At 36.9% G+C, this 13288-nt stretch overlaps 4 protein-coding genes across 12 annotated transcripts in view; 3 read left to right on the plus strand and 1 right to left on the minus strand.

Moving 5' to 3' along the window:
- LOC123878323 (zinc finger protein 2 homolog) overlaps positions 1-13288 on the plus strand; it is a 364832-nt gene that overhangs the window by 229329 nt on the left and 122215 nt on the right. The gene's annotated exons all lie outside the window — the stretch shown is intronic.
- Positions 1-13288, minus strand: part of LOC123878314 (zinc finger protein 436-like) — a 382404-nt gene that overhangs the window by 176370 nt on the left and 192746 nt on the right. The window lies entirely within an intron of this gene.
- LOC123878376 (transmembrane emp24 domain-containing protein 5-like) overlaps positions 1-13288 on the plus strand; it is a 152677-nt gene that overhangs the window by 2965 nt on the left and 136424 nt on the right. Inside the window, exons 3-7 of one of the 2 annotated variants that reach the window (XM_045925574.1) lie at positions 181-256; positions 1183-1336; positions 1608-1665; positions 2504-2607; positions 5310-5359. In XM_045925574.1, coding sequence (XP_045781530.1) covers positions 181-256; positions 1183-1336; positions 1608-1665; positions 2504-2584 — 369 coding nt within the window. In that variant the 3' untranslated portion in view covers positions 2585-2607; positions 5310-5359. Of the gene's footprint in view, positions 1-180; positions 257-1182; positions 1337-1607; positions 1666-2503; positions 2608-5309; positions 5360-13288 lie in introns of those variants that run through there. The other variant, XM_045925573.1, reaches the window with a different exon arrangement.
- On the plus strand, positions 4297-12831 carry LOC123878360 (zinc finger protein 32-like). 6 transcript variants are annotated; one of them, XR_006798813.1, is made up of 8 exons: positions 4297-4687; positions 5694-6017; positions 6928-7068; positions 7792-7917; positions 8982-9104; positions 10087-10286; positions 11874-12071; positions 12785-12831. XR_006798813.1 is itself a non-coding variant. In XM_045925553.1 (8 exons), exons 1-7 carry the CDS (start codon positions 4478-4480, stop codon positions 12029-12031), a joined length of 1176 nt encoding a protein of 391 aa, XP_045781509.1. In that variant the 5' UTR covers positions 4297-4477; the 3' UTR covers positions 12032-12071; positions 12785-12831. The 6 variants fall into 6 exon arrangements, 4 of the variants coding, with proteins under 4 accessions (XP_045781509.1, XP_045781510.1, XP_045781512.1 ...); XM_045925553.1 differs by having other exon boundaries at positions 11980-12071; XR_006798814.1 differs by lacking the exon at positions 10087-10286 and having other exon boundaries at positions 11980-12071.

Genomic DNA, 13288 nt, shown 5'->3' on the forward strand with positions numbered 1-13288 from the left:
ACTCCACGTGGACGAAGTCGCGTACATGAGCTACTTTTTTATAACGTGGATATTAAATGTACTTAATTTAAAAAAAAAAGATTCCGACAAATTGAGAACCTCCTCCTTTTTTTGAAGTCGGTTAAAAATATGTAATAGGTACAGTGTACACTATAGCTAGTTTGTCCTTGTACATTGCAGGTATTTTTCGATCTCCTGATAGACACTGAAGAGCCAGAACCAAAAGATTATGATGATGACAAGGAGCTGGAATTAGGTAGGTTTTATCGTTGAACATCTTTTTTAGGGTTCCATAACCAAAGGTTGTCAATGTACCCTATTACTAAGCCTCCACTGTCTGCCTGACTGTCTGTCCGTGGACTGTATCTCATGAACTGTAATAGGTACAAAGTTGAAATTTTCGCGGAGTATGTATTTCTATTAATAATAAATTTAAAAAAAAACTAGGATGGTACGGAACGAATGGTTCGCGACTCCGACTCGCACTAGACCGGTTTTTTTTAAAGTGTAAAAAAAAGTCTGTACGTAGTTGAAATTCCTCGGACACATACGAAGCGATTTGCTTCCTTGTTTCTAATCCGAACCGCTAGGATATGGAACGCCCTTCCGGCATCAGTTTTCCCTTCCACTTTTAATATGATTACCTTCAAGTCAAGAGTGGATAGGCAACTTCTAGGCAAGCGCGCTCCATCTTAGGCTGCATCATCACTGGCTAGCAGGTCTGATTGCAGCCAAGCGCTAGTCTGTAAATTAAAATAAAACCCGCCAAGTGCGAGTCAGACTCGCTCACCGAGGGTTCCGTACTCAGTTATTTTTTCCGACATTTTGCTATAATAAATCAAAAACTATTATACTTAAAAATAAATAAAAATCTGTTTTAGAATGTGCAAGTAAAGCTCTTTCATATGATAACCCACTTGATATACTTTGAAAATTGAAACACATTTTAATTTTTTTATTCTACGGTGTAACCACAAGTTCACGGTTTTCGGATTTATTCCTTTACTTGCGCTAGAAGACCTAACTACCTGCCAAATTTCATGATTCTAGGTCAACGGGAAGTATCCTATAGGTTTTGTTGACTAACACGACGGACGGACAGACAGTCAGACAACAAAGTGATCCTAGAAGGGTTCCGTTTTTCCTTTTGAGGTACGCAACCCTAAAAACATGTGTTTGCAGGCACCTCAGCGGAAACCTACATGATGCGAGTCAAAGACATATCAGACTCTGTCTCCAAGCTCAAAGACAATGTGTCGACCGCTAGAAGATTGCAGGAGCTACTCTCTGCCCACGAAGCCAGGGATAGGAACCTCGCTGAAGATATGTGTGACAGGTAAATGTTTACTTTATTAACCCCCAACCCAAAAAGAGGGGTGTTATAAGTTTGACGTGTGTATCTGTCTGTCGCATCGTAGCTCCTAAACTAATGAGCCGATTTTAATTTAGTTTTCTTTGTTTGAAAGGTGGCTTGATCGAGAGTGTTCTTAGCTATAGTCCAAGAAAATCGGTTCAGCCGTTTGAAAGTTATCAGCTCTTTTCTAGTTAATGTAACCTTCACTTGTCGGGGGTGTTATAAATTTTTAATTTACATTTGTTATTTACAGGGTTTTGAAGTGGTCAATGGGTCAGATCATACTTATGACTGTGGTTGGAGTCACACAGGTAAATCACACTAATATTATAAATGCGAAAGTTTGTATGTGTGTGTGTTTGTTTGTTACGCTTTCACGCAAAAACTAGTGGACGGATTTGGCTTAATGGAGATAGATACCCTGACATAGGCTACTTTTTATTTCGGAAAGTTAAACAGTCCCCACAGGATTTATTTAAACCTAAATCCACGCGGACAAAGGTGCGGGCTTAAAATAAAGATTTAAAAAAAAAAAAAAAAAAAAAACATCTAGTCCATCCATACTAATCACACTAATATTATAAAGGCGAAAGTTTGTATGTGTGTGTGTGTGTGTGTGTGTGTGTGTGTGTGTGTGTGTATGTATGTATGTATGTATGTTTGTTACTCCTTCACGCAAAAACTACTGGACGGATTTGGCTGAGAATGGAGATAGTAATATCCTGGATTAGCACATAGGCTACTTTTAATCCCGGAAAATCAAAGAGTTCCCACGGGATTTCAAAAAACCTAAATCCACGCGGGCGAAGTCGCGGGTATTATAAATGTGAAACTGTCTGTCTGCTAGCTTTTCACGGCCCAACAGAAAAAAAAAAAAAAAAAGGACTTAGGCTACTTTTTATCCAGGGAAATCAAAGAGTTCCCACGGGATTCATAAAAGCCCATCCGTTTTACGGATTTATATGAAATTTGGTACAGAGGTAGCTTGCGCCCTGGAAATTGACATAACTTTAACTCTTTATCCCGGAAGAGCAAAGAGTTCCCACGGGATTTGTAAGAAACCTCAATCCACGCGAATGAAGTCACGGGGATTATCTAGTATTAAATAATAAATTAGAGATTATTTAACAAAATTTTTTTTTCTTACAGGTATATTTCCTGAAAAGTCTATTCCAAGATCCGAACAATAGTAATTTCCAAAAAATGGTTCCCAACTTCATGTCACAATGATTGACATGGATCTCAATCAATTAATCAGCCTGTATGACATAGGCCTTAACAAGTGACCACCAGGACAAGGTTCTCCGCCTTCCTCATCCACCCACTTCCCTCTACCTTAAGGTCATCAGTCCAGCGGGTTGGAGGTCGTCTCACACTGCGCTTGCTGATACGCAGTCTCCACCGAAACAAAACCAAAACCTATAGGATACTTCCCGTTGACCTATAATCATGAGTCTCGCACACGAAGGGTTCCTAACATAATCATACAAAAATAACACTTTTATTTTTTTTGTGATGTAACCACAAATTCATGGTTTTAGCGTTTTTTTCTTTATTAGTGCTATAAGGCTTACCTACCTGCCAAATTTCATGATTCTAGGACCTAGGTCAATGGAAAGTAACCTATAGGTTTTGATCTCTTTTACCTGTCTTGGTAGACAGGACAGATAGACCAAATTGAAAATTAACCATCTGATATCACTTCTTATTGACAGATTATGCATAATAGTGAATATTGAAACCAGAAATTAGTAAACCAAAGAATTTATTTTGTAAGTGTTCAAGCTTTTCTAATGTTGTATCATAAGTTTTGAAGTAAAACTTCTTGCGCGACTTCAAAGTAACTCGAATCTTTTTTGGATGGAAGTTTTTCAGTCAAGACAAAAGTCTGACTGAAAATGTTTCTAGTAAAACATTTTCAGTCAGACTGTCTTATATTCTAGCACAAAATGTAAAATATTACAAACCTTATGTTTAATTGTAGAGAAACGGGCAATCTTGGTATTGTTTACACATTAAACAATGGATAATGTGCCTAAAGAAAAAAAAATAGCTCAAATTTTGTAAATATTTGTACCTAAGCAATAAATAAATTACTTGGTACCTATGTAAAAATGTTTCATTTTCTTACACCCTAACTACCTACATTTTGCCCTTGGACTTCCTAAGCGTACCTGATTTGGCGAACGTACAAGACCTTATATTAAGTACCTATTTCCTTAGCTTATTCAAAAGTGAAACAAGGTACTTCTTGTGGAAACGCGTTAGCGACATTTTGATGGCGTATAGGACTTTCTCAAGCAAGATTGACGGGACTAACGTATGTTATTAACGTACTGTAAGTTAAAAGGTCCAAATGAGCTAGAATCAGGAGCTGTAAAGCCAGTTAAAAAAATAGAAAGGGTAGAACCCAAAGCCGTAAAAGGTGCTTGAGACGGCTCTGCCCGCGAAATTCAAATTAATTTGGTTTTTCGCAATTTGTAAACTAATACGACAAAGTAGGCTGATGGCACTTGAATTACGCCACTGGCAGTATCATCCTCACAGGTTTATATAAAAAAATTACTTGAAAGGCTCCAGTTTAAGAAATTAGTTATAGTATCGACTAATTTGTGAGTAACTCGAGTAAAACTCGTTTTTTGGACTAATTTCTTAAACTGAACACTTTCAAGTAAAGATTTTTATGTAATACTATGAAGATGATACTGCTATTGTCGGAATTAGAATGCCATAAGCCTACTTTGTCGCATTAGTTTATAAATTGCGCAAAATCAAATTAATTTTGAATTTCGCGGGCAGACCCATTTCATGCACCTTAAAAGGCTCAAAAGAGCTAAAATCAGGAGCTGTAAAGCTAGTTTAAAACCCAACCTGACAAAATCAGGTGGTGTGAGGAGTGCTTTACGTTTCCTCTAGAAAAGGTTATTCATCTTTGTTAACGTCAATGTCAAATTAAATAAACAAAATGGTGTTGTGTTTTTAATTGTTTTGCTACGTTTTTTAACAATTATCATTAGAATTTAAACATTTTATGAATTAACGAGCTACTATTTTAGCTATAAAAATGTATATACGTGTATGGTGTTTTAAAATTATTAATTTTCGGACCTGTTACCAGTGAAAATGCTTCCAACTTTTCTATTATTAAATCATATGGCTAATCGACGGAGAAACCTGCGTAAAACTATGAAAACTGTTAAAAATCAATGGAAAAATCTTGATATGAACCACTGCAGGACCTGTCTGGCCACTGATGACCTTGTGCCAATATTTTACAATAGTGAATGTGATGAAAAACGCTCGGAAGATCTAAAACTTGTCACCGGCTTAGAGGTATACTATTGACCGCCCGCGTCTTAGCCCCTGTGGGGATTTCAGAAAAATATCCTTGTTTCTTGTCTAGATTATAAATGGAACGTTTGTGCAAAATTTCAGCTTTCTAGGTCCCAAGGGTACTAAAGGAATTTTCACTTTAAAAATCTACCTATATTTATGTGAACCACTACTTTTCCTATCTTGTATGTATGTATGTGTGTTTCTTCTTAATCTGAAACCTTGCAGCGACAATACACACAACAACATAAACAACAGTCAAGCCAAGTAACTTATTATGCTGGCATATCCAAATGATGTGAGTGTAATAACTATATAGACATCATAATAGATGGGTTGATCATGATTTGAAATGATTTCAAATCCCGTCGCCGGCTCACTACAGAGCACGGGCCTCTTCTCAGAGTGAGAAGGGATTTTGGTGTATTTGAGCACATGCAGAACTCTCAGGCATGCAGGTTTCCTCACGATTTTTCCTTCACCGTTAAAGCAAGTGATATTTAATTACAAACGCACTTAACTCTGAAACATTAAAGGTGTATGCTCGGGATCAAACCCCCAACCTCTGATTAGGAGGCAGACATCCTAACCACTATGCTGTTACAGCTCTTAATAACTAGATATCAATTAGCCTGTTTGCCTCCACTGCTGGACATAGGTCTTACCAAGAGCATGCCATCTTGCATGATCCTCTGCCTTTCTCACATAATTACTACATCACAACTAGACATATTTTGATAAAATTTATCTATTTATTAGAATTCCTTATTGCACACACAAACATATACAGAACACATAGATGAAACTATACATGAGGGTGCAAAGGTGGTTTTATTGCTAAAGCAATCTCTTACAAGCAACCTTTGGTGAAAGCACTAAATGATTATGAATGAGATTTTGTTTATTTATTTATTTAAAACAACTTTTTTGTAACATAATTACAAAGACAGAATATATGATACTTAAATATATATATATATATGAATATATGATGATAATATTTCAGATTAAACTCAATGATGGATTATCACAAGCAATCTGCCATCAATGCATTGAGAAAATGGAAGCAGCTCTACAATTCCGACAGACGAGCAGAAAATCTGCAAAAATCTTACTCAACATGCTCTACACTAAATCCAAGAGGAAGTTCAAAGCTAAGCCTTCTAGACGTGTCAAGAAGTTTAAAGAGGAACAAGTTGCGGAGGTAGCTGATTATGACAATGGCTGTGATAACCATTTGTATGAGGAAGCGGAGGATTTTCACAATGAGACTGATTATGTGTACGACAATAATGAATATTCTGCAGCTTTACCTGAGAAAATAGAACAGGTAAACTATATCTTTACCCGACTGCGGCAAAGCCAAAAGGAAGGGTTATGATTTTAGCAGTCTATGTATGTATGTTTGTATGCAGATTCTGTGTGTTCCACCGTAGCGCCTTAACTACAGAGCTGATTTTGATGAATGAGGTGTCAATTTTGTCGTAAAGGTCCGGGTGTCTAAATTTTTTTTTGCTATTGTTTCGAGTGGTATATCAAATGAAAGAGAAAAAAATTCTGAGTTCATAAATAAACATGTACTACAACATCAAAACATGCCAAGCGACGGATAAACTAATTTACTATAATATTTCAGCATTTATTAAGACGATGGCAGTCAGGTTTCAGTTTTCAACTTTATTATCTATTTATATAATCCTGAAACACAGTTTTCACTTCATCAGGAGGCAGGGCCTCACACCAAAGTCTGTAATAATGTTCTGTTCAGATAATAAAGATTTATTTATTTATTTATTTATTTAATCATCATTACGATAAACATACCGCCGGCCCACTACTGAGCATTGCTCTCCTATCAGAATTAGAAAGTTTTGGGAGACTGGATTGGCCACTTGATTTCCTTCACACATTTTTGATTTATTAACATTATGGTGAACTCTCAAGAATGCAGGTTTCCTCATGATTTCATTTTCAACCTTTGGATTTGATCAAACGGAAGGAGTTGGTATTGGGGTGCTCCAGGGTGGACCTGCACTTTATAGAGAAGATGCCTAATGGAGAGAGATTTCCACTTATAAAACAGCGCACACCACCGCATAAGGTCGTCACTCGTCAGTTGATAAATAACAATTGATGTAATGGTAATAATTAATTAGGTAAACTTAAAACTAGATTAACGAGGGTTCCGAACGTACCCTGGTTTGAGAAGAAGCATTCAAACTTCATTTCATTATTTCCAGAAAGAAACCCACACTAGAAGAAAACGAGATTCAATACCGAATGCTCCGTCCTACAAATGTAACACATGCAGCAAGGAGTTCAGGATGAAGACCACGTACAAAGCACACATGAGATTCCATACCAACTACTGTGTGTGTGAGGTAAGCAATCTTGCTGAAACAAAAAACCGGCCAAGTGCGAGTTGGACTCACACACGAAGGGTTCTGTACCATCATACAAGATATACCTGACACCTTTTTGTAGAATTCTGTAAGTTAATGACTGTCTGCGCCATCTATATGTGATTTTGTAAATTAATTTTTCGCGGCCATATTTTAATTTTTTAGGGTTCGTACCTCAGAAGGTTAAACGGAACCTTTATAGGATCACTTTGTTGTCTGTCTGTCTGTTGTGTCTATCAAGAAAATCTATAGGGTTATGGTTGTGTGTGTGTCAGCGGGAAGTACTCTAACCCTGACAAGAAAAGAAGAACAAATACACAGATGTGACGTCAGAAACGTTTGACGTAATTTGACTTACTTAAAACTAACAGCAGATTTTTTTAAGACCTTTTATTTAGTTCCTAAGAAATAATTTATTTTATCGTCGTCATCCCAATTGTACATCCGTTAATTACACTATCACATCACACTAATATTATAAAGGCGAAAGTTTGTGTGTGTGTGTATGTTTGTTACTCTTTCGCGCAATAACTACGGAACAGATTTGGCTGGGAATGGAGATAGATAATATCCTGGATTAGCACTTAGCTACTTTTTATCCCGGAAAATCAAAGAGTTCCTACGGGATTTCGAAAAACCTAAATCCACGCGGGCGTTAGCTAGTTTCTTAATGTATCATTTGAATACACCGATCCTTTGCAGACGTGTGGGAAGCGATGTCGGAACAACAACCAGCTGCAAGAGCACAAGCGAGCTCGCCACGGGTTAGGCCGCATCCACAAGTGCGCCTATTGCGAATATAGCTCCGCTACCAAAGAAGCCCTCACTGTGAGTATACAGCCTAATATTTCATACCTTCCTTCCTTTTCAAACCTACTTTACATTAGGTACAAAGTTATTTAAAGGCTGCCGTTATCTCCAGAGAAAAAAGGAAGCCCGTCTTTTTTTTTTAATTTTTAGACTAGTGCTTGGCTGCAAATTGCAATCGGACCTACTAGCAAGTGTTAGTGCAGCCTAAGATGTTGCACGCTTGCATAGAAGTTGCCGATTCACTCTTGACTTGAAAGTACCCATATTAAAAGTGGAAGGGTATTCCATATTCTAGCGGTTCGGATCAGAAACGAGGAAGCAAATCGCTTCGTACGTGTTTGAGGAATTTCAACTTCGTATAGGCCTTGACGTACGATTGTCTGTCATCAAAAGAATCAAAATCTATATGTCTCTTTCCGTTGACCTAGAATCATGGTTGGGAGGTAGCAATATCTTGTAGTACAAGTAAAGCGAAAAATCGGAGGTCGGGGGTTCGATCCCGGGCACGCACCTCTAACTTTTCAGTTATGTACTTTTTTAAGCAATTAAATATCACTTGCTTTAACGGTGAAGGAAAACATCGTGAGGAAACCTGCTTGCATGAGAGTTGTCCATGTTCTCAAAGGTGTATGAAGCCTGCCAATCCGCATTGGGCCAGCGTGGCAGACTATGGCCTAAACCCTTCTCACTCTGAGAAGAGACCCGTGCTCATTAGTGGGCCAGCAATAGATTGATGATGTTAAAGGGAATCCGAAAACCGTGACTTTGTGCTTACATCACAAAAACTTTCATTTGTACAGTACAACCAAATTAATAATGCGCATAGAAATCTTCGTCACTGTTCGGCAACGGTCGTATGATACACATGATATTGACTCTTATTTGTTTATAACAAGGTGCAAAATGCAAGTGCATTGTTTAGGGCTCTTACGATTCAATGATTCGGGTGTTTCTGGGAATACGACGAATTTTGCACCTTGTTATAAACAAATAAGAGTCAATATCATGTGTATCATACGACCGTTGCCGAACTGTGACGAAGATTTCTATGCGCATTATTAATTTGGTTGTACTATACTCAGATTCATGAGCGTCGTCACACGGGCGAACGTCCATACATATGCGATCACTGCGGCGCCACGTTCCACAGACGATCCAACCTCGTCCAACACATCGCGATACATCTGCCCGAGAAGAACTTCCAGGTGTGTAAAGCCGCCTTAGCTTAATGCTCCAATAGCACCCGCACCAAACAGTCACAAATAAAATTATGTTTTCGAATTGAATAAATAAATCCATACTTAATCCATACTAATATTATAAATGCGAAAGTGTGTCTGTCTGTCTGTCTTTCTGTCTGTCTGTCTGCTACGTTTTCACGGGCCAACCACTGAACCGATTTTAATGTTTGGTACAGACTTGGGATACATCCCGGGGAAGGACATAGGCTACTTCTTATCCTGGAAAATTGAAGAGTTCCTACGGGATTTAAAAAAACCGAACTCTACGCGGGTGAAGCCGCGGGCATCCTCTAGTGATATTATAAATGTGAAAGTGTGTCTGTCTGTCTGCTACCTTTTCACGGCCCAACAGTTTAACCGATTCTGACGAAAGGTACATGGTTAGGTTATATCCCGAGGACGACATAGGCAAAATATCCCGCATAAAAATATAAAAATATAAAATTTTTATCCCGCAAAATCGAAGAGTTCCCGCGGGATTCCCAAAAACCCATCCGCTTAACCGATTTGTATGAAAAGTACCGAGGTAGCTTGCGTCCCTGTAATTAACATAGGCAACTTTTTTTCCCGGAAAATTAAACAGTTCCCACGGGATCATTAAAAACCTAAATCCTCGCGGACAAAGTCGCGGGCATCCTCTAGTGATAAATAAATTTTCATTTCATTTTAATTTCAATGTTTTTGAAAACAAGTTTGTGGTTGATTGGTGACTCAAAATGGTTAACGCTCACTAAGATTTAGAGACTATCATTTATGGGATAAATATTTTTTTAATATTTTTTTTTTAATTAGTTTTTTTTTTGTTCTTTTGTTTAAACACAATATCTCCGACATTTCTGGGCCGATTCCGGTGCTTTTTTTATTGATGCGCCTAGACTGCTTTATTTTAGTCTTAGTGGAACAGTTTGGATAAATATTGTTTTAATAGGGTTTTCCTCTTTGCTAGTGTGACATGTGTCCAAAAAAGCTGAAATCGCGCAAGTTCCTCCAGATACATAAGCATAACGCGCACACTGGGAAACGGTACGGCTACCTGTGCTCGGTGTGCGAGCATCGGTTCGAGAAGCCGAACAAGGTTCGCGCGCATGCTCGCCGCGTGCACGCGCTCACCGACGAGCAGATCGGGCCGATTGTTCGGGTGCAGCTGTAAGGGCCGATTGTTGATATACCTACCTAGTATATTTTAAATATCTAAATCTATGTCAGATAGACAAGAACATATTTTTAAGGTTTTCGTACCTCAAAAGTAAAAACGGAACCCTCATAGGATCACTTTGTTGTCCGTCTGTCGTGTCTGTCAAGAAAACCTACAGGATACTTCCTGTTGACCTAGAATCATGAAATTTGGCAGGTAGGTAGGTCTTATAGCACAAGTAAAGGAAAAGATCCAAAAACCGTGAATTTGGGGTTACGCCACAAGAAAAAATTAAAACGTGGCATGATTCCCAATTAATGATTCTAATTAACTTTTAATCAGTTTTAAAAAACCATTTCAGTCTGTGACATAAGTATATCTTGTATCCTGGACAGAATTTAGGATACTTTTTATATCGGAAACGGAACTTAAATCCACGGGGAAAAAATTGTATCAATTATTAAAATGGGGGTAGTTAACAATCGGCCCTCCTGCTTAATCATCAAAGGATACAATAAAGTAAGGTAAGGACACTAGCAGTTGACGTATATTGTATGCGCATATTAATATTAATATTATACAGCTTTGTATGAAACTGATTGACTGTTATTATTATACTTCCTTAAAACAATTGTAGTTTTAGTGATTTAGTATTTTTCAAATCCGCATTGTATAGCGTGCAAAACTCGGGTCAATGCTCCACTTACGACGCAGCATTGACTTCGAGTGACCTATTTACGGAACTTTCGTTAACGTCTAGCGTCAGTCAGATGTTTTATTTGCAATATATTGAAAACTTTTAAAAAATACATTTTTTTTAAATCCATAGATTTTAAAGGTAGCGTTCTGGTTACAGGCTGTATAGCGAGAACATTACATACAGAATCACAAGTTTCTACTCCCAGATGCTATGTTGATATGTCAGTCAGTCAGTTTTCCTTTAACATAATATGTATATGTAGAATATTTAGTAAAATGCTTTGTAATATGTAACTGATTATGTTTGTAGTTAAAATTAATTTTTCAATTGAATTTCTATCTCGCGGGCACATAAAATGTCCTAATATCAATTAGTACAATAATATCAATTTATTTTTGCGTAGATTTTTTTTGTGTAAGGAACACTAGAGGTTGACCTGAATTTATTAGAATTCAAACTCAATGAAGAATCATATTACAAGTATTTGTACTGAAAGAAACTCGCTATATTGTTTACAATATACGTCAGTTATTGATGAGTTCAACACTAGTGTCTTTACCTTACTTTCGCTGTATAGCGCAGAATATACAGGGTGAATTTAAAAATACATCTTTAAACTACTATAAATCTTTTTTTTTTGGTTAATAGGCATATTAAGTTTTGTATAAAGATGTAGAACAAAAGTTTTTCAGTAAATGAAACACTTTACCCTTAAGATTTTGTTAGTATTTTTAAATTGACCCTATATAACGTAACTTTCTATGTAATTTAAAAAGTCAAAGTCGCAAGTACGAAGTAATATGTATTTTCGTTTTGCTGTTTTTCAGAATAAATATTAAATTAACATTATCTATTATATACATTTTTATAGTTTACTTAATGCTGGCAATTTTTTCAGTGTACCATATGTCTTAAACGCGAGAAATCTCGTAAACTGCTACAAGTACACGTATACAAAAGTCACAGAGAAAATCAATATAGATATCTATGTCCCGTTTGCAAAGAATCGTTCGCTCGGCCGACCAATGTGAGACGGCATCTGACCAGGGCGCATAATGTGCCGCGAGAGGAACAAGGACAGATAGAGAGGTTTGAGGTAAGTGGTGTGTATAAGGTTGTTTTCGATACAAGATAAAGTTGAAAATTAAAACCCGACTGCGATCGTCTTAATAAACGCTGAAATATTTCGTATAAAGTATGTCTATGTCACTCGGACCTTTACAGCGAATCAATTGACACCTCATTCATCAAAATCGGCTCAGTAGTTTAGGCACTACGGTGGAACATACAGAATCTGGACACAAACATACATACATATATACATAGACTGTTAAAATCATAACCATTCCTATTGGCTTTGCCGTAGTCGGGTAAATAGTACCCAGTTTGTGACATGAGTGACATGGCATATGTGTTGTGATCAGTGTGTATAATGTGTATAGCGTGTATCGAGAGGAACAAGGGTACATAGAGAGTTTGAGATAGTATGTAGAGTTGGGAGGTACCATATAAAACTTACTGATAAAGGAACCCAGTTTGTGACATGAGTGAGATGGCACGTCTGTAACATTATGTGCCGCGAGAGGAACAAGGACAGACATAGAGGTTTGAGTTATGTGGAGTGCCATATTGGTTGACTTGTTACTGATAAATAAATGTACTCAAGTTTGTGAGATGGTATGTGACAGAGCACATAGCATGCGCTGAGAGCGACAAGGACAAATAGCGAAAGATTTGGATCGATTGAGTGTCCTAAAGTTCGTCTTTCTGTTATCATCGCAAAATACAAACTTTTCTTCTTATTTTCAGATCAATTTACGGCCTTCAGTCAAAAAGAGCGGGAAACTATGAAAAATCAAAAACATTATTTAAAATTCATATATTTTATTATTATTTTATTATTAATTTAAAGTAAACATAGGAGTTTAAAGAAATATATAAATCAAAGATTTATTTTTCATTATAGTATTGGTTTTTTGTAATTCCTAATACAATCTTATAAATAAAAAATCTGTATGTTATTGTAACTATTTTATTTTATATCAATAATAATGTTATTGTATCAATAATGTATAGTATCAATTACGTAATAATTATTTTAAACATTTGTACATACAAAGTCGAAGAATAATAAATGTTTTTTTTTTTTTTTTGAGGGGTTGCCTTATCATGCGATCAGTCGGTGGACTATGAGCAGATTGGTTGGAGGAAGTTGGCGTTCATTAGGAGAAAACTTCCCCAGCGGGAAAACTCCATAAGTCTCAGCTAAATGTCTAGTATATGCTTTCTCTTTAGTCGACGGATTGCCTGTGG

Source organism: Maniola jurtina, chromosome 26, assembly GCF_905333055.1.
Source record: "Maniola jurtina chromosome 26, ilManJurt1.1, whole genome shotgun sequence".
Taxonomy (NCBI): domain Eukaryota; kingdom Metazoa; phylum Arthropoda; class Insecta; order Lepidoptera; family Nymphalidae; genus Maniola; species Maniola jurtina.